Source organism: Terrapene carolina, unplaced genomic scaffold (genome assembly GCF_002925995.2).
Source record: "Terrapene carolina triunguis isolate 2854851 unplaced genomic scaffold, T_m_triunguis-2.0 Scaffold406, whole genome shotgun sequence".
Classification (NCBI taxonomy): Eukaryota; Metazoa; Chordata; order Testudines; family Emydidae; genus Terrapene; species Terrapene triunguis.
Genome location: NW_020664757.1, coordinates 1,703,912 through 1,726,877, shown reverse-complemented (window position 1 = coordinate 1,726,877; position 22,966 = coordinate 1,703,912). Strand labels below are relative to the sequence as shown.

At 45.3% G+C, this 22,966-nt stretch overlaps 1 protein-coding gene across 1 annotated transcript in view; it reads right to left on the bottom strand.

Annotated features, from left to right (window-relative positions):
- The window catches only part of ITPKB (inositol-trisphosphate 3-kinase B), a 104,648-nt gene extending 86,765 nt beyond the window's left edge, over positions 1-17,883 (bottom strand). The window contains exons 1-2 of the mRNA XM_026658195.2: positions 17,548-17,883; positions 13,038-15,140 (exon numbers count right to left, since the gene is read on the bottom strand). Coding sequence (XP_026513980.1) covers positions 13,038-14,966 — 1,929 coding nt within the window. The 5' untranslated portion in view covers positions 14,967-15,140; positions 17,548-17,883. The remainder of the gene's footprint in view (positions 1-13,037; positions 15,141-17,547) is intronic.
- Positions 17,884-22,966: the final 5,083 nt, after the last annotated feature.

Here is a 22,966-nt window from a genome sequence, read left to right as displayed (position 1 = left end):
GAGAGTGAAATGTAACAAGTCATTCATTTCTAAGTTTGGACAGAGTTGAGAGGAGACGTGCTGAAATGAAGGGAAGGTTTGGGCAAGGAACAGTCCTTAAACCTTCCACGTACTGAGCATTTTGCTTCAAGGAGCACTGTGCTTGCATGCATGAAGACCTGAGTTCAGATGGCGAGTTAGGCAAAAATTTTCAGCCAAAACTTTTTTTTGCCAAATAATGCAGAGTTGGGTGAACCAAAACTCATGTTGAATTTGCCAAAATGTTTCAGTCAAAAAAAGAAACAAACAAAAAAATCCAAAACAATCCAAATGACTTTTCATTTCAAAATTTATTTCAATTTTATTTTTAAATATTTAGTTTCTCCCAAAAGGATTTTTCCCCCAACTTTTTGGTTTTCTAAACATTTTCTTAAAAAATTGTTTCGTGTTGACTTGAAAAATTTTGTTTTTATTTTTTGGCATGGCCAGCAAATCAAAAAGTCAGCTATTTGCACAGCTCTTTTCAAATGCCCATACACCCCTCAACTGAAAATAAGTCTAATGGGTCTTTTATTCCTAGTCCCGTTTTGTGGACCTCCCCAAACTCATGGCAGTTGAGCCATGCTCTGCTCCAGAGAAGCCCAGGGCTCAGGTAGCTGAGACACTGCTGTCTGTACACCTGCAACTCCAGATTGATGTATGGGAGAAGGCTGCACAGTGGCTGCCTGGCTCAAAGCTAAGTTGTTAAACCCCTTCAGCCTGGTCTTGACTGGCAAAGAGGGTGTGTTTGTCACTCATGTTAGCTCAGTCAAGTTAGTTTAACCCCTTTTGGGTATGTCTACACAACAATGGGGGGGTGACTGCAGCTGGGGTAGGCATACCTGCATTAGCTTGAATCTAGCAAGCTCAAATAACAATAGCAGTGAAGAAGCGGTGACACAGACTTTGATACAGTATGTACCCACGGTTGCACTGAAGCCTCTGCCGCCATGTTTTCGCTTCTATTGATAGCTGTGCTAGCTAGATGAAAGCTAGCGTGGGTATGCCTACCTGAGCTGCAATCATACCTCCAATTGCAATGTAGATATACCCTCAGGTCTGGTCTATACTCCAGAGTTAGGTCAACACAAGGCAGCTTACGTCGACCTAACCATGTAAGGGTCTACACTAACATTTCGCTTCCGCCGACATAACTGCCCCACTACACTGACATCGAACTCCACCTCCATGGGCTGCGTAGAGACAAGGTTGATGTAATTAGGTCGAAGCAGTGTCAGTGTAGACACTGTGTTGCTTACATGGACCGTTACTGGCTTTCAGGACCCGTCCCATAATGCCCCACACTGACAGTACAATCAGTACAAGCGTCCCAGGTGAGGACGCGCATCACTGACACAAGGAGCAAAGTGTAGACATGCACAAGTGATGTAATTACTGCGGCAACTGTATGCCGATGTAAATTAGCTCAACTTGATTTTGTAGTGTAGACATGGCTTTAGATTAGGCCTTGGGAAGATGCACCATATAGTGTAAGGAGTTGATATAAATTGATACTGTTAAGCCAGTGCCAATCCCTGTGTGGGCTCTCTGACTGCAGTTTAAAAGTGACTTTTTTCTGATTTAGTTTGTGGGCAGTTTACACTTAAAATACTGCATCAGCATAGCTGCACTGATGCAGCCGCACCACTGTAGCACTTAAGTGAAAACACTCCTACGCTGATGGGAGAGAGCTCTCCTGTCGGCGTAGTAAATCCACCTCCCCAAGAGGCGGTAGCTATGTTCAGAGGAGAAGCTCTCCCGCCGACATAGCACTGTCTACGCTGGGGGGGGGGGGGGGTTGGGTCGGTATAACTACGTCACTCCGGGTATGGATTTTTCACACCCCTGAGCGATGTAGTTATACCGACATAGGTCTGTCATGTAAACCTGACCTTAGTCAGCTGAGAGCAGGTTTAAGCTAGACTGAAATAAGTCATTCTGAAATCCAAATAGGCGTGTCCACACAGGTGCTTGGACCTGTGTCACTCTATTGACTTAAAAATGGACATAAATAAGCCAGCGCAATTTTCGCATGTAGACAAGGCACAAAACAAGACCAGCCAGCAGAGCTTCAAACGTTTTAGCCAGCTTCTTATTGCATGTTAAGGAGACTTTTCAATGGTGTTTAACTCAAAAACAGAAAAGCCCATCCTTTTTGCTGTCAAGACAGGCAGTGTCATGAGCACGGGGTTCACTTCGTTAGTTTTGCAAATTAATGAAGTTCATCTCAGCTCTGTTAAAAACACAGGCGAAACAAACCTAAGGTTTGCCAAGTAGAAAGAGGGCAAAATTTATTAGGAATGAAGTTGTATTTACAAGTTCCTGGGAGAAAATTACAAACAATGGAGCTGGGAAGAAAGTACTTGACAATGTTTCGTCAAATCACAGGTTTGACATATATTGTGCAGCCTTTTAAAATGTTACTATAATTTAAGCAGGTACAAGTCAATCTCTGAAATCTCTTTTCTCTGTTTGTTCTCTTCCCCTTTATCTGGAGCTTCCACCCCGCCCTCTGACAGCAAGGGTGTCCCTGCAGCTCAAGCCTAGCATGATGGGCCTTTAGCGCTATGGCGATATATCACTGAAGTTAGAAATTAGAGGATTGGGCCAAAAGAAATCTGATGAGGTTCAACAAGGACAAGTGCAGAGTCCTGCACTTAGGACGGAAGAATCCCATGCACTGCTACAGACTAGGGACCGAATGGCTAGGCTAGGGGTTACAGTGGACGAGAAGCTGGATATGAGTCAACAGTGTGCCCTTGTTGCCAAGAAGGCTAACGGCATTCTGGGCTGTACAAGTAGGGGCATTGCCAGCAGATCGAGGGACGTGATCATTCCCCTCTATTCGACATTAGTGAGGCCTCATCTGGAGTACTGTGTCCAGTTTTGGGCCCCACACTACAAGAAGGATGTGGAAAAATTGGAAAGAGTCCAGCGGAGGGCAACAAAAATGATCAGGGGGCTGGAGCACATGACTTATGAGGAGAGGCTGAGGGAACTGGGATTGTTTAGTCTGCAGAAGAGAAGAATGAGGGGGGATTTGATAGCTGCTTTCAACTACTTGAAAAGGGGTTCCAAAGAGGATGGATCTAGACAGTTCTCAGTGGTACCAGATGACAGAACAAGGAGCAATGGTCTCAAGTTGCAGTGGGCGAGGTTTAGGTTGGATATTAGGAAAAACTTTTTCACTAGGAGGGTGGTGAAGCACTGGAATAGGTTACCTGGGGAAGTGGTGGAATCTCCTTCCTTAGAGGTTTTTAAGGTCAGGGTTGACAAAGCCCTGGCTGGGATGATTTAGTTGGGGATTGGTCCTGCTTTGAGCAGGATGTTGGACTAGATGACCTCCTGAGGTCCCTTCTAACCCTGATATTCTATGATTCTATGAAGCAATAATAATTAACAAATTTTCTGTAGCTGCTTAAACCCACTAGCAATTGCATTCCCTAGTACCTCCTCATACTGTGACCACAAGCCTTGTTTTTAATGCATAACCAACCAGTGCATGACAACCAGTGATTGTCCCAAGCTGCAATATGAGGTATGTATTTTGAACATCCACTCCTCAAAGGTGAGGGGCACTTGGAGCTGGATTTTTTGGCTTGGTCCATTATAAAAATAGGGGTTGCCTCTGAAATTCAGCACCAGATCATGTTCAGGTTCCAAATCAGGGCCTGATTTTACTCTCACTTCCATTGTTGTAAATCAGATGTAACTCTATGGATGTCTATGGGCCGGATTCAGCATTGACATGCACCTTGGACAATCATTTGCACCAGTGGAGAATTGGTGCACAGTAGGTGTAAAATATTACTATTTGCATTTGGGAGAATTTAACACTCCCCTTGCATTCACTGTGCACTGGTATCAATGACTACAGAAGGGGCATAGCATGGCACGGCCTGATACAGTTAAACTGGTATAAAACTGGTGTGAGAGAAAAATCAGGCCCACTGTTTCAAAGTTCAGAGAGTCGTGCGAATCCGGGGAGCTTATTCGGGCTTGTCTCTAATTACATCCCTTCCTTTGCTCAACATACTTGAACTTGTCCCCAATAAGGATTTAGCTGTAGTTTCTTAGGGCTAGTCTACACTTACCGGTTAGTTCGACGGCTGCGGATCGAAGTTCCGAGTTCGATTTATCGCATCTGGTCTGGACGCGATAAATCGAACCAGGAAGTGATCCCCGTCGACTGCGGTACTCCAGCTCAGCGAGAGGAGTACCGTGAAGTCGACGGGGAGCCTGCCTGCCGCGTGTGGACCGCGTCTGAACCGCGGTAAGGTCGAAGTAAGGTATGTTGAATTCAGCTACGTTATTCACGTAGCTGAATTTGCGTACCTTACTTCGATTTGGGGGGTAAGTGTAGACCAGCCCTTATTTAACTTCTATGCCAACCTGCCATTGGATTTTTCACTTGATATTATTAAAAGATTAAGTTGTTTGTCTCATTATCATTTATCCATCCTGTTAGGTTTCCCACAAATAGATTCTGGTCAGACTCGAGAAGATTAAAAAAATAAATAAAGATACAATCACAATTCAGGGTCTGTCTCTATTAGTGTTTAAAATTATTACTTGGGATATGTAAACTTTGCTGACTCTTAGAATCTGGAATTTATTAAAGAAAGCATTAGGCATTGCAACATGTCATTGGATTAGACAGTCCTGATTCAGCTACAGCTGTGGAAGAAATATATAACAGGAGATCCTGCAGAATTATACATATTCAGACTTAGGTCATCAATTGCCATAGAGAAGATAAAAACAAATGTAGCTGAGCCTGGAAAGAATGCTGCTAAAATTGGAAGAACATTTAGTGTGAGTGGCTTAGGATGCAATAGCTTTGATTCTAATTTAACAAAATCCACCAGCATAAAACATACCAACAGAGATTGCAGATTTATCTTTCTGGTCTGGAGACCACTGGGAAAGTCAACCTGTCTTGCCCCCCACCCCACCCCTCCTACAGCTGCAGGTCTGAACACTCTCTGCAATGTGTTAAATATAAACTATTAATAATAGAAACTACATTATAGTTTCCTTATAGGGTTCCAAATGTTCACCCCAGTAAAACCCATCCCACTCACAATAAGCCCCCCATGCCAGGGCTTGTGGGATGGACTTTGTAAGACAACTATGATTGTCCTACACTCTGCTTGCAATGGGGGAATTCTCCTTTGGCCACCTAAGGGGTTTTTATGGCCACCGTGTGCAGCCAAGCCATGTACAAGGACTGTAGAAGGAGGGAGACTCCTCCCACAGTGCCTTGATCTTGTCTCTGTTTTGGCATGGGCATTGACCCCTTTGCCATGGTATCCGAGCGCCTCTTTAACAGTTCAGTGGGGGCAAGAGTGTTGCTTGGTTCTGTTTTGTCTTCCTACATATGCATTGTCCAAGCAAGGACAAACAGTTCAGGTTTTCGTAATCTGAATTCTCAGGAAGGCAGCCGAGTGAGGGGGCAGACGGGGCAAGCTCTTGCTTACTAAAGCAGGTGAACATGCTGGGCCAAATCCTGTGTTGACTTCCACTCTGTGCAACTCCATTAATAAAACCTGCCCCATTACTGACTCTATGCAAAGGCGAAAGAGTCAAAGCTGCCACACATGGCCTTTGCAGTCCTGACAACAAGCTGTTCCTGTTATCGTTGGGTCTGATACGCCAGTCTCTATGCAGGCCAAACTCACCCACTCAGGCTGATGGGAGTTTTCCCTCAATAAGGACTGCAGGATAAGGCCCCCTGTGTTTGGTAACATCTAAGGGCCTGGTTTCAAGGGTTGCAGAGCACCCACTAGTTCAAAGGAAGTTGAGGAGTGAAATCCTGGGCAAAACTTCTATTAGCTTCAGGGTGCCAGGTGGTCTTCACCCAATGGCAATGGTAGGTGATCAACACTTCTGAAAATCAGACCACAAGGGCAGGCAGCAACTAACAGTGTACTTCAAATCCAACTCATTCAGACGTGAGCATCTGACTCCAGAGACTGTGTTTATCTTTTCTGGGGGATAAGGGATGCTTTCCCATTGCTTAAAGACCCCAATAGTACTGATTGTTAATGCCGTTCCCATTTTGTAGTGCTCCTCAGATACTACCATACTATTTGCAAGAAAATAGTTTCAAGCAGCAAGTAACATACTACTTCTTCCAAAATCATCCCTGTGTTTTGATCAGCAACAAATCTTAGATCTGAAAGAAAGGACTGAATGTTTCTTTAGTAGACTGTCTCCTTTTCCCTGTGTAATAATAAAAAATATTTTTACTATAAAATCTTCTTTTTTTTAATAACAGAAATGCATGATAGCATCGAAAATAACCTTGTAGCAGGAGGAAGAATGATAACATGAGTCTTAACAACATTCAGATGTTTCAGATTTTAATTTTGCACATCTATGAAAAATTACATGAAGGCAGAAAGCACTGGTGCTCACCAGTAATAGTAACTTGCACTTCTCTAGAGCCATTTGTCTAAGGATCTCAAAGAGCTTTGCGAACATCCATTAAAGTCACACTGCAGCCCTGTGTGTTAAGTAAACAGAGTCACACCCATATTGTAGAAGGGAAAACTGAGGTACACAGAAGTTGGGATCTACATATTCAAAACCTCCATTTATGGTTCCCAACTTGACACTGGCAGCCTAATTTTCAGAGTTTCTGAATACCCGCAGGACAGTTGAAGCCAATAATATTGAAAATTAGGCTACTTATTTAGTTGCCTAAATAGAGATTTAAGAGCCTAATTGTAGGCACCCACTTTTGAAGCTCATGGACATAATACTTAAATAGCTTCTTGAATTACTCGTCACCACTGTGCATGCTGTGGAGAGAAAAGTCTATTTGTGCTTTTACATAATTTGGCTGGCATAGGGTACAATTTTCAAAAGCACCTAGTGCTATTTTCAAAAGTGACTTGGGCACTTATGAGCCTAAGTCTCACTAAAAATCATTAGGGCTTAGTTTCCTAAGTGTTTAGGTCACTTTTGAAAATGGGAATTAGGCTCCTAAGTCACATAGGCACTTCTGAACATTTCACCCATATTTTATTTTTGCAGTGTTTATTAAATATTAAACATATTTCTTAGGAAGCTTTAGCTGAGTTCCATCTAATTAAAACAGATCAGAATAAGTGCACCAATTCACTCACTGGTATGGATAAAAAGTGAGCTCTAATAATTGTACAGGACTAATCTTAGCTGAAGTGAGGTTTAATACCAGAAATAGGTGCCGACATACTCAAGAAGTGCCACACAATGATTGAAAGTGAGTGCTGAGCTCATGTTATCTCTTCATGTAAATCTGTTCTAACTTGTTATAGAAATAACATGGAAAACATGACACAGGTCCCGGCTGCCGTTTGGTTGTTTTTTATCACTTTATGGTTCTGTAAAGATGTAGACAAAAATGTGAAAAGTCTCCACTAATTTAGTGAGCTTAAATTTTGGTGTATCCAATCTGAGACACTTCACAGGTGCTAGGTACTTACAACTCCAGCAGGCATCAGTGGGATCTGTGAGTGGCTGGCCTGCAGTGTGTCAAGCTGGGCACCCAAAATGAGTGGACTATTTTGAAAAGCTGGTTCCTAATTATCCTTCGGGCACCAGGGGTCACAAAACTGTGCAATACAGAATTAGAATCCCAAATAAAGAGTTCTCAGAAACCTCCCCAGCTTTCTTTTATGAATGTTTTCAGCCTGGAATTGCTCAAAACCACCAGAGTGAATGAATGTGCCGGTAAACACATGCCTATAATAAAAGGGTGTAATATGTGCCATATAATCCCCATGCTATAGGACATGGAGGGGGTGAATGCAGTAGAAATCCTCCTCCATTGGCTCAAAAACTGCTGAAGAGAGGGGAGCCAAAATGGTATCATCCATCTTCTTATGTAAGCACCTCCACTGCGTCACAATGCATTTGGGGGTATGCAGGGTTAGAGAACAAGGCCAGATGGGAAGGGTATGGCAGGGGGCTCTGCACAGCATCATCCCCAGCAACCCCTGTGGAGAAATACTTGCTATTACACAGCTACTTCCTGATTAAAATGACATATTGGATGGGAATGAAAACATATTGAATTTGATTGATTTCTTTTATGGGAGGAAATCAGGAGTGCTGCTGTCAGACAATGCTTTGGAACACCCTAGAGAGAAGGCAAGGGGTCTGCCTGGTGCCTGGCTGGAGCTTGGCACAGCTACATTGCCTCACAGAAATATTTTACAGTCACTGCCAGTCAGGCAAACAAATAAATACATTCCCCTTTCTGCAGTAATCATATATGCATTTTCCAAAAGCTCTCACTATTTAGCTCACGTTAATGGAAACTCCATACTCTAGGCCAGTGGCGATTACACGATGCTTGTTGAGAGAGACAGAGTTCTGGAACGTGCTGCAAGTTTTGTGATTGCAACACTTCAGGGTTCAGAGTCCTTCAGTTTCTGCACTAGTGCCGGGGAAGGCTAAGACGAAGAATGCTTAAGGGCATCTCATGCTACTTTTTCCAGGGGAAGGGGGGGTTTAAAGCCTTCATTTTCATAAAGGGAATAGTTAAAGGATGTTCTGACAAACTGAGTGTTGCTTCTCTCTGGCTGCTGAGTTATTGAGGAATCAAGGATTTTGCTTGGATAGCAGCGACTCACCGTAGTGATCAGCACATGGTGATAGTGAGCAATAACAAGTTGCAGCAGTCTTTTGCTTAAGAGTCAGAGTGGAGAATTAACCAGCTGCAGGGGGGCAGGTCACCTGCTGCAAGACATGAGTAATTCCACTGACTTCATCAGCAGGAGTTACTCAGATCCTGTGGCAGGAGAATAGGGCCCCTCTAGGAAAGAAACACATGCAGGGCCATATACTCCAGTGAAGGCAATGGGAGTTACACCTACCCTGCAACAGGAGGATCAGGTGCCTAATGAGGGTGAAATCCTCTGCAGGGGCCTGATCATCCCCTCTGCTGTACCTGTGCAGCTGCATTGTCTCCAATGGGAGTTGCATGGGCAAAGCTGCTGGGACAGTAAGCCCCTCTCCCCACCTCCTAAGCAAAGAGCCTGTGTGACAAACAAAAGGAATCCTTCCCAATATGCAAAGCACTGACACGTCTATGGGGTGGCTGCTAGACAACCCCCAGACTGGAGTGGCAGCTGGGTGCAGGACATGTGGACCCACTGGGCACACTCCCTCTCCTTCCCCAGCCAGCCCACAATCACACTGCGGGCCCAGAGGCTCTGCGGCACACTGGGTTGCAGATTCCCCTGGACAGGCTCTTCCTCCTACATTGCTTAAGAAGTGCAATACCTCTGCTGCCTTTTGAGCCTTGCAAGCTTGCACAAATGGGGGTGGGGTTTCCCCCAAGCAACTATCTGCAGCCCAGTAAAAACCACGGCACCAGAAACCCGCGCACAGTTTATGCTTTATTTAAACCTTGGGAGGAGTTACTATAAAAAATGGTCTAATTTGCTTATTGTCATTTCACTGAGAATCACTAACACACTCCTTAATAATATCTTCTATGTCAATCTTCTCTAACACCATTCATCCTGCAGGGCCCCAATGCATTTTACAGACAGGCAGTTTACTGAGCAGACAGGAACAGGAGCGGTAGGGCAGAGAGAGCTCCTCATCAGTCGGGGCGGGGGGCAGAGAGATCTGTGGAGGTACCTAGCTATAGAGTTATACAGAAAACCTCATTTCTAAATGTATCTTGTCTCAAAAGGAGGTGACTAACCCATCCACATTCTTCATGCTAAACAACTTAATGTTCCCGATCGTTCGCGGGATTATTGTCTGATTAGCCGGCCTGATAGCGGGAATTGCAAAATACACATAGACAGCAACATATCTGCAACATTAACGCAGGACGAGTTCTGAAGTCCAGCTGAAGGAAGTTGCCTGCCCTACCATACAAAGAACACAAAGAGGAACTACAATAGACAGCCGGACATCCCAGATAGCTTTTCTAGCCAGATAGCCTCCAGAAAGGAAGGGCAGCAGTGAGCCTGTTGTTTACTGAATCTGTAAACACCCAGCATGAAGCTTACAACCCCAAACATACCTCCAGTGAGAACCACTTTCCTGTTGCTCGTTGCTACCTCCTTTTCAGGTGCCGTAACCTTTCCTACCCACACAAATATCACTAATTGCAGATGCACATACTCAGGCCCAGCTGGTATAATTCAGCACAACACCACTGAGCTCAACTGATTTACATCAACTGAGGATTTGGCCACCAGGGTTTATCTTGTCAGAAAATGTTAGTATGATCTGTAGTCGGAATTCCTTATGCATGTTCCTTCACAGTATATTTCATTTCCAGACAGTTACGCTTTGTCAAATGGAAATCGGTAAACCCATGAAAACAAATATGTATACAACTGGAGACCATTCAAGTAGCCCCCTTCTGTGGTCATTATGGATTCCCAAATGTTCGCAGTGAGAACATGGAGTTAGGGTTTGGGCATGTTTTGTTATTTAAGTAAATCAAGGATCTGCAGAAAACAACACTGGATTACCAGGCATTTGCTCACAATCCTGGTGAGATGTTCACTATAAACTGCAAAGCAGGGGATCAAGCTCACAGTGGAACTTCATTTTATAGTAGGGAATCCCCACAGAGGCTGCAACCCAGCAAGTATTATGGGGATTATCCAAGCAAAAAGAAATGCTGGCTAACCTCCCCCAGATTTCTGGGAGACACTTTGGGCCAGATTCTGGTCTCACTTAGACTGGAGTAATCCCACTGAAGTCAATGGAGTTACTCTGGTATTCCACCAGATTTAGATCAGAATCTGGCCCTTTGATAATACAAATTAAGCTTACCTATGCTAGCAAACTCACTGCTAGACCACTGGGCCTGACCAAAGTCCACTGAAGTTAATAGGGGTCTTTCCATTGACTTCAAAGAGCTTTAAATCAGGGCCATTGTCAGCAGTGGGTCCTGCTGAAACAGTTTAGGAAACCACTTGTCCACAATAAGGGTGAAACAAAGCTTTTTTTTGCCACTTTTGCACAGAAATCAGTTTTGAGACTCATGGAAGCTGGTTTTGTCCCATCCACACTAGCACTCAACTGTCTGCAGCACAGGTTCAGCAGGACTTATTGCTGATAACAGTTGTCAGTGATGGACAATGATTACTAAAATAATATACGCAGAACAAAAATGCGTCAGCTAGAGGAATATCACAAAACAAAGAGCCCAGAGAGTGACTCAAAGGAACTAAATATGGCAAACTATTTGAAAACATTAAGAGCTACAGCATTCATTACTTTGCCAATAGTGTTTCTGCCCAGCTGCTTCTCTGTCCTCCACAGAATTGGGCCTGGATCCTTGCTATGAGAAGAAAAAGGCAGCCAAAAAAAGGTGGTTTTCATTTATGTCTCAGCCTGATAGTTGTTCACAAACCACAAAGCATCATTTCTTCAGGGGCTTGATCCTTCTATTCAGTTTATGTTCTACTGTACTCATACCACTGCCGTCAACAGGAATTTCACTGCCATGTGCCTAAGGCTGTTTAAACATAATGGACCGAATCATGAGGGATGCTCCAGATCTCCCATTAGAGTTAGAGAGCCCTCAGATCTCCCATTAGAGTTAATGAGAGTTGTGGGTGCTTTCAGGATTTGACAGTTTAAAGGCTTCGGTCCTAAATGTTAAAGCAATTAGTGGATCAAGCCCCAGCTACATTAAAGACCGAATTTCGATCTCTGAAACACTGTGACATTGCTCCTCTGGGACAATTCACCTCACAAAGCTCAGGACGAAGCATGTGAGAGCGAAGGAAAAAGCGTGCTTTGTCCAGAGGATCCAGCCATGGAACAATCTTTCAGAGGAGATCAGGTGAATCCAGAATCTGACCATCTTTAGGAAATGCTGCAAAACCTTCCTCTTTGAAAAGGTCTTTCCACTATCGCAAGAATGACACTCACAACACTGGCACCTCCCCCTTGCCCAAAAAACCCCAAGCAACCAACCAACTAAACCACAAAATAAACCAACCTTAAATAAATATATAAATAAAAATAAATTAATAACAAATGTTAAATGCTACTCTGAGCAAAGTTTTTACTCCAAAAATGGAGAAGTGCCAGAGTCCATGAAATGTACTAGAGATTTCATTATTGCTATTCACTTTATGTGAAAGGTGTGCAAATGTCACAGCGGGAAAGAAAGAACGAAAGAACGAAAGAAAGAAAGAAAGAAGAGGAAATGTGCAAGTGAATCAGGGGAAACTCCTCAGAACCCATTGAAGTTATACTAGTGTAAAACTGGTGTCAGTGAGAAGAAAAAGAACCACACCATAGTCTGAAGTTAAAAGAATAATAAATAGTTCTAGGTAAATTCTCTGCAACCAAGCTTGCAGTCCTTGGTTAGGAGTTTTGCCTAAGTACTACAAGATTGGGCATTCCATTTGGTTGTGCAAGATCTCTCCTAAAAGCAGGTGATGACCATCAACATACTGTTACCAGTGATGGGTTTTATGTGTGTGTATGTGAGAGAGGGAACGAGAAAGAGAAAGTTTCTCTTAAATGACTGCAAGCATCTTCTAAACACCTACCAATCAATATGATCTCAGGCAGGTCAGAAAGAGTTTGACTCTGGCTTTGTCTTTCATCAGAGTTTAATAAGCACACAGGCTTTGTAGTTAATGATGATGGCTAATGAGGTAGCACCCCAGTTGAGATAAAGAAGGGCAACTAGCAGGTCTTTTACTATAATTGCCAGGGTGATGATGCATCAGAAGAGTGGTTCCCAAAGGATCTGGGGCAACACTATCAATTTAGCAGACCTCAGCTACCCCAGTCAGTGGATCTTGCCTGTCATTTACCTGTCCGCAGTCTAACGCAGACTGGCATGGTGAGCAACCAAGTTCCAGGATGGGGGAGGTAGGACGCAGGAAAAGCTACTGGGTGGGTTACAGTTAGGGAGGCTGGTCCCAGGCCCAGCATTAACGGAAGAAGCCATGGTGGAGTCTGGGGTACCAGTACTAGAGCCAACACTGGGGGCCACAACCCCTGGGGAAGCTGCTTTTGGCAGGACTTACCACTCTGGGTTTGTGCTGGTCCAGGGTCTGCAGAAAGGGCTGGGCTTGATCCAAGGTGCGCTCGGGGTCGCTGGAGATGTCCTCCTCAGACTCTTCCCAGGATGAGGAGAAGCCAGTGGAAGAAGCCGAAGAGGAAGACAGCTTCCTGATGGGCATGTTCACTCGGGGGCTCTCCCCGGCCTCCTCCTCCTGACCCCCTAGGTCAGTAATGATGACAGCGGGGATACTGCTCCCGCAGCAGCCCTCCCCGGGGGGTTTCCCCTTTTGTTCTGTGGGTGCTGCTGTCACCAGCAGCTGACCGTCTCCAGGGTGGTCCTGCTGCAGCCGGGCACAGGCTTGATCCACTGCTCCCAAGGAGCTCCCAGGCACTGGGCACAGCTCCTCCATAGAGACAGCCCAGTCCAGCGGACTCCCGAGCTCCCCCCAGCAGCCAGTCCGGGTGGGGCAATGCTGCTCTTCACCCCTCCCTTGCTCCGGGGCGGCTGAAGAGTCCGAGCCCCGCGATCCGCAGTTCTGGCTCCCCTCCTTTGTTGAGGCGGAACCCTGAGTTTCTAGGGATACCCTGCCCCGCTCCATGATCCCTGAGCCCTGCGCGCTGTGGGTCCCCTCTCCTCGCTCCATCACCCCAGAGCCCTGCGCGCTGTGGGTCCTCTCTCCTCGCTCCATCACCCCAGAGCCCTGCGCGCTGTGGGTCCTCTCTCCTCGCTCCAACACCTCTGAGCCCCGCGCTCCACTGGACTCGCTCCTCCTCTCCATCACTTCCGAGCCCTGCGCTGTGTGAACCCGCTCCCTGCTCTCCATCACTTCTGAGTTCTGCGCTGTGTGAACCCTCTCCCTGCTCGCCATCACTTCCGAGCCCTGAGCTGTGTGAACCCTCTCCCTGCTCGCCATCACTTCCGAGCCCTGCGCTGTGTGAACCCTCTCCCTGCTCTCCATCACTTCCGAGCCCTGCGCTGTGTGAACCCTCTCCCTGCTCTCCATCACTTCTGACTTCTGCGCTGTGTGAACCCTCTCCCTGTTCTCCATCACTTCTGACTTCTGCGCTCCACTGCTCCCCCTCTCCATCATTTCTGAGTTCTGCGCCCTGGGGGACCCGCTCCACTTCTCAGTCTCCTCCGGTCCCTCCTGTTCGCAGGATCCGCTCCTCTTTTCCGTCTCCTCCGCTCCCAGCCCTCTGGGCATCCCACCGCCCCTCTTCATCTCCTCTGTACAACGCGCTCCGAGAGTGCTGCTCCCCCTTTCCATCTCCCCGGCAACCTGCGCTCCACAGTGCCCACCCCCCCTCTCCGTCTCCCCGAAAGCCTGCGCCCGGGGGGGCTCACGCCCCCTCTCCGTCTCTCCTGGATCCTGTGCTACACGGCCCCATATCCCCCTCTCCGCCTCCGGCCAGGGAAAGGGGCTTGTCGGGACCTTGTCCTCCTCCTTCCTGGGCGTTTCCCGTGGGTCTCCGCCGGGGGGCCGGCTGCGGCGGGGCGGGATGGGGGACGGCGATCTCCTGCCCAGCCGCGGGCTCTTGAGGTGCAGGGTGGCTGAGCTGCTCGCCTGGATGTGCGCCTCGAAGAGCCCCACTTTCTGGTTCACCTGCACGTTCTGCAGCTCCCGCTGGCGGGGCCGCGACGGCTCTTCCCTTCCCAGCCAGCTCGGGCTGCTGGGCCGCCTGCTGCCCCCGGGAGCCCCGGCGCTCCCCGGCTCCTCTGGCGGCGGCTGCTCCCCGGGGGGAAAGAGGAAGGCCGAGCTCCTCCGGGGGCAGCTGGGGCTCCCGGCGCCCGGACTGAGCGTGGCCAGCGGGCAGCAGGGGCCGTGCAGCTCCGAGACCTGCAGCACCTGCCCCCGGGGAGGAGGCGTCTGGCTCCGGCTACCGCCGCTCTTCACCTCGTTGCTGCTATTCATCATCACCAGGCTATTGAGCGCATAGCAGTACACAGCCATAGTACTGAGCCCGGGCGCTCGCGGGGCAAGCCTCCTCCTCCTCCTCCTCCTGGGTCAGCCTCTGTGGGGCAGCGGGGGTCCTCCCTGGGCCGGGGGCAGCACCATCGCCTGGGAAGCCGCAGGGGGGCGGAGGAGCTGGCCTGGCCCTTGCCCAAAGCTCCATAAACAAATCAGCTGGAGAGGAGAGAGAGAGAGAGAGATGAGCCAGGAGCAACAGCGCTATGGGCATGGGGCAAGGCACAGAGGCTGCAGACTCGGCCCATGAGCAAAGGTGAGTGACTATGGTTTGCTTTGCTGTGGCCCTCCGTGCGCTAGGAGTCGCTTATATACATGTATATCTACTGCTGCTGTGTGTGCGCGCCTCAGGGCCTGAATCCACTTACTGTGAATGTGTGTCTCACTGTATCTGAGTGTATCTCCACGTGTACGTCTATTTACTCGGTCTGTGTGCAGATCTGTAGCTTTGTGTATGTTAGGTGTGTCTCTGCAAGGCATGGAGTATGCCAAATATACTTATGTCCACTACTTCAGGTGTGTATTTGTATGTCTCTTCATCTGATTACATCTGTTCATTGTTTGGAGGCGTTTCTGGCTGGCTCTGTATAACTTCTGCCTGTGTATTTCTACTGCCTTGTGCATGTGTTATCTGCATTTGTGTGTGTGTGTGCTACATCTATTCACATTAGCTGATCAAAATTCTTCTGTCAAAACTGATTTTCAATGGAAAACTGGGACTTTAGCTAAACAAAATCTTTCACAAAAGTGTCTGCTTTCTGTGGAAAAAATCAACTTTTTGTTAAAAACACACACTTCTTGTAGTTCACCTGCCTCCTGGCTCCTATCTTCTCTATAGGCCTGCTCTCCAGCTACACTACATCTCTCAGGATGGACTCTCAGCAAGTGGGCAAACTATTGTGTCTCATGAGAGGTGTAGCCTGGCCAAGGAGCCCAGCCTATAGAAGAGAATGAGGGCGTGAAACACTCAAACTACAACTCCCATAGAGCACCACAACAGAATTTCTAAATAACAATTTTCAAGTTTTGACTAAAAGATTTTGTCTGAAATATGCATAAGTACTGGTGTGGCTTTGTCTATGCTGTGGGTATGTGTGTATATGTCTGTCCTCCTATGACATGAAGATCAAATTAGGTTCTGCTTGGAGAATGTGTTTCTTTTCAGTGTAAGTGTGGATAGGTCTATGCCTTTGTGTGGCTTTGTTTATTATGGATCCATGTGTCTGCTGTTCGCTCTCTGTGTTTGTGTGCCTCTGTATGGCTTTGTGCAGCTCCATGTGTGTTAGCTCTAGATGTGTTTACCCTATGTCTGTCCCCAATGTGTGGTATAAGATTGTGTATGCATCTCTTGAATTAGTCTTACATATATTCTTGGGCATGTCTAGCTTGTGTTCCCTGTATAGACATCTGTATGGGTGTGTGCTGCAGCTCTGTGTGCTTTTGTGAGTATGTGATTCTTCCTGTGTGGGTAACCCTCAGTCCATGTGTCTTCATCTGTTTATATTAGCTCGGTGTGTCTCTTTGTACATGTATGTTTGTATGTATAGCTAGAATTACAGCCTTCTTTTCACATTGGAGCATTTGAATTCTATGTATGAAAAATATGCATGAGTGTGTTGTGTGTATGTGTAAATATTTATTTATATGCAGGTGTGCATACACAAGCTGTAGATGTGTCTTTGAATGGACGTGTGTGCAACTGTATGTCCATGTGTATTTCTGTGTGTCCTTGTGAGTCTATATGCTAAATGCCTTTGTATTGTGTATTAATATTAATTAAAAAGCATCAATTCGCTCCGGGGTATAATTTGCAGCGATGTGCATGTACAACGGGGTGTCCTGGATATTAGCTCGGTGCCTATGCACCTCTAGAATTACAGCCTGCTGTTCGCACTGGGTCATGTTGTGACAGTGTGCAAACGGGTGAGTGTCTGGGTGTGTGCTGATGTCGCGCGCGTGTGTGTGTGTACGTGCCCATCTCTATCGGAGCGTTCAGGAGAAAGACATCTGAACGCGCCTATCCTGCTATACAGTGGGAGAGCCAACTGAGAGCCTTTCATACTCAACTCCTGTCCAGAGATGCACTATAAGGCGGACGGCTGAGCAGTTTTGCTGACAGCTTGCTTTCCCCTCCCTGCAGAGAGCTCCGGAGCGCACATAAGCCTATTTGTATTTTTCTTGTAAATTATTTTCAGAACGACCAGTTCACACGTTTCACAGAAAATGATCTAACTGCATTTTGCCACCACAATAATCTTTTCAAACAAGCATTTGCTGCTACCGCTCAGCTTGCCCGAAAAGGCAGCTATTTTGCTCCTGCCTGCAGCATACTGCACTAGCTAATGCCGGGGGATGAAAATACGACAGTTACTCATTAAAGAGTGAAGAAGAAGGCTTGACATGGCATTTACAGGGAGGCACGTTTGAGAAACATTGTGAAACTTGTGCGATTTTTTCCCCCATGATCCAACCCTCCTGCCCTGCTGTTCTTCCCAGATAAAGAGAGATCCGCTTAATCGAGAGAAAGCCAAGGGGGGAAAAATCGAATGAAACAGTCCACCCTTACCTGGTATATCAGGGACTCATGCAGACTTCACAGTCCTGTTAGTTCACATCCCCTTGAAACACCCGCAGGAACTGAGACACACACAAAATGCTCCAGAAATCATTTCCTCATCCAGATCAGGATTTAAAAATGTAGCCGTCTATATTATATACCAGAGGTTTTTTAAAATGGGCTGGTTTCTTTTTGTGTTGGATCGTGGGGCTTGCCTTCACCGATTGGTTGTGTTGCTAACTGATTCTCCTTTCCCCGCCAACCGCGCGAGCAGCCTTGTCACTTTCAGCTTTGCAGTTTCTTGAATGTTTGTTCAATGTGCGATTAAAAGCGAGCGAGCGAGCGAGCTAGCGAGCAGAGCGGGGAGGGGCGGAGGGTAGGAAGGCAGGAAGGAAGTTGTGAGCCTGGCTGGGGGTGAACCCTGGGGAACAAGGTTCATTTTTTTTCTTCTTCTTCTTTTTTTTTTCTTTCCTTTCTATTGCTTGGCAGGACCGCTGGAGGGAAACACTAAAAAAAAGTTTCCATTGTTAACTAGCAAAAAAAAAAAAAAAAGTTTCTTCTTCTGTGGGTTAAAGATACACGATCCATTTTCCAACCTCAGCTTGATCTTACTATGTATATCACTTGCTGCACTATTTTAAACTCTCAACTTCAGTTCCTTTTCACAAAGAAGATCCTGGGTCATTGCCTAACCCACACATGGGCTGTTGCTTGCATCTAGTGCACAGGCTGCTGAGCTTCCAAGGCTCATGAGGCAGCCCTAGGATAAGTACCAAAAATAGTCATATTGTAAGAAGCTTCAAAACAAGGTGGGTTCAAATTAATTCTCTAACCTAAGTAGCATATTTTATAACCTTAGCTTTCAGTACAGTATTTGGGGGGAGGGGTTAAATGCACCTCTGGCATGGCCAGTGTGTTTAAGGCTATTTTAGTCCCACTTACATCCTGTTTTGAAGCCTTAAGTGGTGCCTAGGCTTGTCTTGTAGTGTCCTTCTGCACAGGGGTGCAGTTCTCCCAAAGTGAGGACATGACTTGGACTGGATTCTCCTCTGCCCTGCCCCTTTTTGGTCATTTGCATCTGTACAAAGAGGGTGCAAACCGCTACCTTTCCGATGGGGTAGTGTTTTACTACCTACTTTGCCCTGGTGGAAATGACTAAAGATGCAGGGCAATGGAGAATCGGGATCCTTAGGTTAGATCCTCAGCTGATGTAAACTGTCATAGCTCTGTAGTAACTTCACTTAGCTTAGGATCTGCCCCCTGTATTTCTGTAGGATAGCATCTTAAATGTGGGTCTAGAAGGAAGGCTGTCCTTCCTGATGCGAGCTATGTGATACAGCTATCCCTTACTCAGCTCCTGCAGGGCTTACGCACAACTCCCATTTGGGAGCAAGAACCGGCTCTTGGCTATGAAAAGGGATGATATTTAAAATCAAGACAGCTAAGTTGAGATGGCTATCTCAATATAAAATCCATAGTGGAGGCAAGGCACTGCAGTTTTTACCCTTGTGTAGCTAAGATAACGCTGGCTGGTGGTTATAGGGTTGACCTCAACTAGCTACACTGAGGTAAAAACAACCCATGACTTGTCTCTGCTAGGATTTTATACTGAGATAGCTATCTCGATGTAAAACCATACCTCTTTTTTGCAGTAAAGACATAGCCTCTGGAGTGAACAGGGGGCAGAAAGTTCTCTGAACCTGCAGAAGGAGGTGTGGATTGCCAACCTCACAGAGACACAGATAGACAGAGCGAGCACATTTTTGTTTTTCTATTCCAAGAAATCTTAATTAGCTCTGTGCAGGAAAAGAGAGTATTAGAATCTTTCCACAAAAAGGGCAACTTTTTCTGCAGTGACTGAGCTCAGCGGGGCCTAGTCTTTCAAGGACTTAAGTATGTGGGTAATATTACTCACATAAGCAGATACATTGAGTTCAATGTGAGTAAAGTTACTCCTGTGTAAGAGTTTGCAGGATCTGACTCCCAGTCTATGCTGTGTGTGTGTGTGTGTGTGTGTGTGTGTGTGTGTGTGTGTGGAAAATTTGATCCTAATCATAAATTCAGAAATGCATGAAGATTTATACGTGTTCCCCTTTAAAAAATCTGAAGTATTGTGCAATGGCATGTTCACATGTGTGTTGCTATGTATCCATATAGCTGTGTGTGCATATTTTAGACTACTACTTAGGGCTTATTTAGACTAAGGATTTTGCCCGAGTGTAACCATATTAGTGTACCTACACTAGTAGAAAGCTCTAATGCAGACCCACTCCCGTGGTGCAAAATGCGGCATGTTTCTGTGTGACCTACCCCAGGATAAGTGACCAGGGTAAGTCACATGAGTGCAAGCCCCATCTTACACCCGTGCAGCACATCTACACTGCGAGTTTGCATTAGTGCAGCTACATTTATACAAAAATCCCCAATGTAGACAGCCTAAGAGTACTGTAATATTATTTTAAAGAGTCAGAAAATCTGACTTCCAGATCTAAATTTCTTCTGCGTACATTACATACATCACTCTTTTAATCATACAAGGAGTGGTTAATAAAAATTGAAAGAAAAGAAAAAAACCTCTTAGATACAAATCACTTTTCTTGATGTTTAGATAAGGCAAGGAAATTATAGTTTCCAGCCCTGGAACCACACAGTGGCCATCATTATATAATGAAGAGCAGGTAAAGTTCAGTACACTAGTTTTCTCATCAAGTAATCTGCGTAAGATAGGCCTATTCTGTACATCAGTTAGACTAAGTGGTAATCACAAATCTAACCAGATCACAAAGGTAGACTAATTGGTCCTATGGAGTCATATTTTTGCTCTGTAAAAACATGAAGGGGTGGGGAAATGATATTTCTTTCAGAAGATGGATGATCAGTTCTATTATTATTATTTTATTTTATTTTATTTATTATGTTATTACTGTAGTACATAAGAGCCCCAATCATGGACCAGAACCCCATTGTGCTTGGTGCTGCACAAACACAGAATAAAAAGACATTCTCTGTTCCAAAGAGCTTACCATCTAAATATAGTAAAAGTAAAATTCTTAAACAACCACAAAAGGTCTAAGTCAGAGGCAAACCTACTGTTGACTTCAGTGGAAGTAGGACCGGGATCCAAATCCTTCACAACTAAGTTTGTACCCACTGCTTCCAAATAAAATCATTGTACCACAGGGGAGACACTGAATGGACTGAGAGGATAATATACAAGCACCTGAACCTACAAACCGTTACTCATGCAAATAGTCCTTACTCACATGGAACATTGCCATTGAAATTAACAGGACTACTCACCTGAAGAAAGGTTTGCAGACCCCAAACCTATATATTCAGGAAGCAGAGTGGAGAAAAATAATGAAAGCAGGCCATAGATTTGAAGGTGTGTAAAAGACTCCCACTGACAGAGGATGGGAATATTTTAGGAAGAGAAATTTCATGATTCTCAAAGGTAATGATATTGTAGTATTTTATGTACAGTGCAGTGATCAGTGAATTATACATACAGTATGTTCTAAAGAAGACTATACTGTAAAGGTCAGCAAAACTGATACAACCCTCCCCCTGTCTATTTATATATCATCCTGTCTAATAATAATAATAACAATCCCAAAGTACAGTATCCTCATTCCTAATGGAATTCTGTCCCACTTTTGTTACAAAATCAACCAATCTCTGCAAGTCTCTTGAGTGATTACTTAAGAAAGTTTTCACTGTGTGTTAAAAATGAGTGTGCCTGTCACTGTTTATCTATCTCTGCAACCAGGAACGGTGTTTACAGCCGCCCAGTGGCAGATATTATTTTGTTGATTCTTCCCAGCAGAAAGTCCAGTTGTATAACAATAGGAAATATGAGTATGTAAATAAATGTGGAGTAATTCCACAGAAATCAACAGACTTACTCCACATTTACCTCACTGTAACTGAGAATGAATTTGGCTAATATTTTATTCCAAAAAAAAAAAAAAACCCCCCACACATGACCTAACAGGAAATACAAGCCAAAACTAACGTTGAGGGTTGGCAACTCTTCATGAAGCATGAGTGTTCCTGTCACAAGAATGATACACTTCTGATCATTCCAGGGAGGTAGAGTGGGTTGGTGGGTGAATAACATCTAGCATGTTATTCAATTGTACTCCAGTCTTTTGCATTGTTTCAGTGGCTCAAAGGGGTCAGAAAGCAGACACCTCTGGCCAGCTGAGAATTTCTCTGGCATGGGACAGCTCTCAGCTGGGTCATAGCTGGCTTACCAGATGACCGGGCCAACATCTTCCCCCTCATACATGTATTTGGCTCCCAGCATGGGGAGAATATTGAGGTGGGAAGAGGGCGTGGCTGGAACATTGTGCTCCAGTTCAGCAGGCGTATCGGCCCAGATCGTCAAAGGTATTTCGGTGCCTAACTCCCATTGGCTTCAGTGGGAGTTAGGTACCTAAATAGCTGTTAGAATTTAGAGCTGCCTCTAGGCTCCACTAACCTACACTAGGACTCAGCTCAGTGTAGAATCACGGTGCTACGTCAGTTGTGGTTGTTTGAGAGCCTCCCCCCTCTCTACTGTGCCAAGTAGAAGCTCAGTGAAGCGGAGAATCTGATGCAAGGATTTCTAGGTTCTATTCTTGGCTCCACTGCTGACTTGCTGCATGATCTGGGGGATGTTATTTTTTTAAATATCTTTCTGCCTTAGTTTACCTGTCTGTGAAATAGGTATAATAATATCTACTGTGCCTCACAGGGGTGTTTATGGCTCTATATCACTTGAAGTTTGTCACATACTGTGAGATTCTTGGATGAAACAAGCTATGTGCAAAGTATTAGTAGTAGTATTCTAAGAACATGGGGCTGGATGATGTGTTATAGCTCTTGTAGCAGGGGGTTGGCAGACTCTGAAAGAGCTCAAGTGCTTTGATATCTCTGGATGAAAGGTATTAGACAAGGGCTAAAGAATAGAAATTATGTATAGACACACATGCAGCAAGACAGGGAAAAAGAAAGTTTGCACTAGGCTTAGGCACCCATCATAGAGCTGAGACATTACTGTTCTGTTTGGCGCAACACATTCATGCAGGGGGTACCTTCATTGTTCCATTAGGTAACATTCTAAAATGTGTGCGTATGTGTGTGGTTTTATGCTCATGTAATTCCGTTGAGTTCTGTAGAGTTGTTCCTTATTTAGCCTAATGTGAGAGAAGAATCAGGCCTAGATCTGTAGTATGTGTGTGTGTCATAAACACATTTTACTGTTCAGCAATAGATTAGCAAGTTGACCCATAGTTCCTACTTATATTAATAATATGTGTACAGCTGTATATCTGTGGTGTGTCCTATGAGTCAGCATTAAGGTTTCCTTTTTTGCACAGACCTTCCAAAGAGCATTACAAAAACACAATAAACCATGCATATTTTTTATTTTATTAAAAAAAGG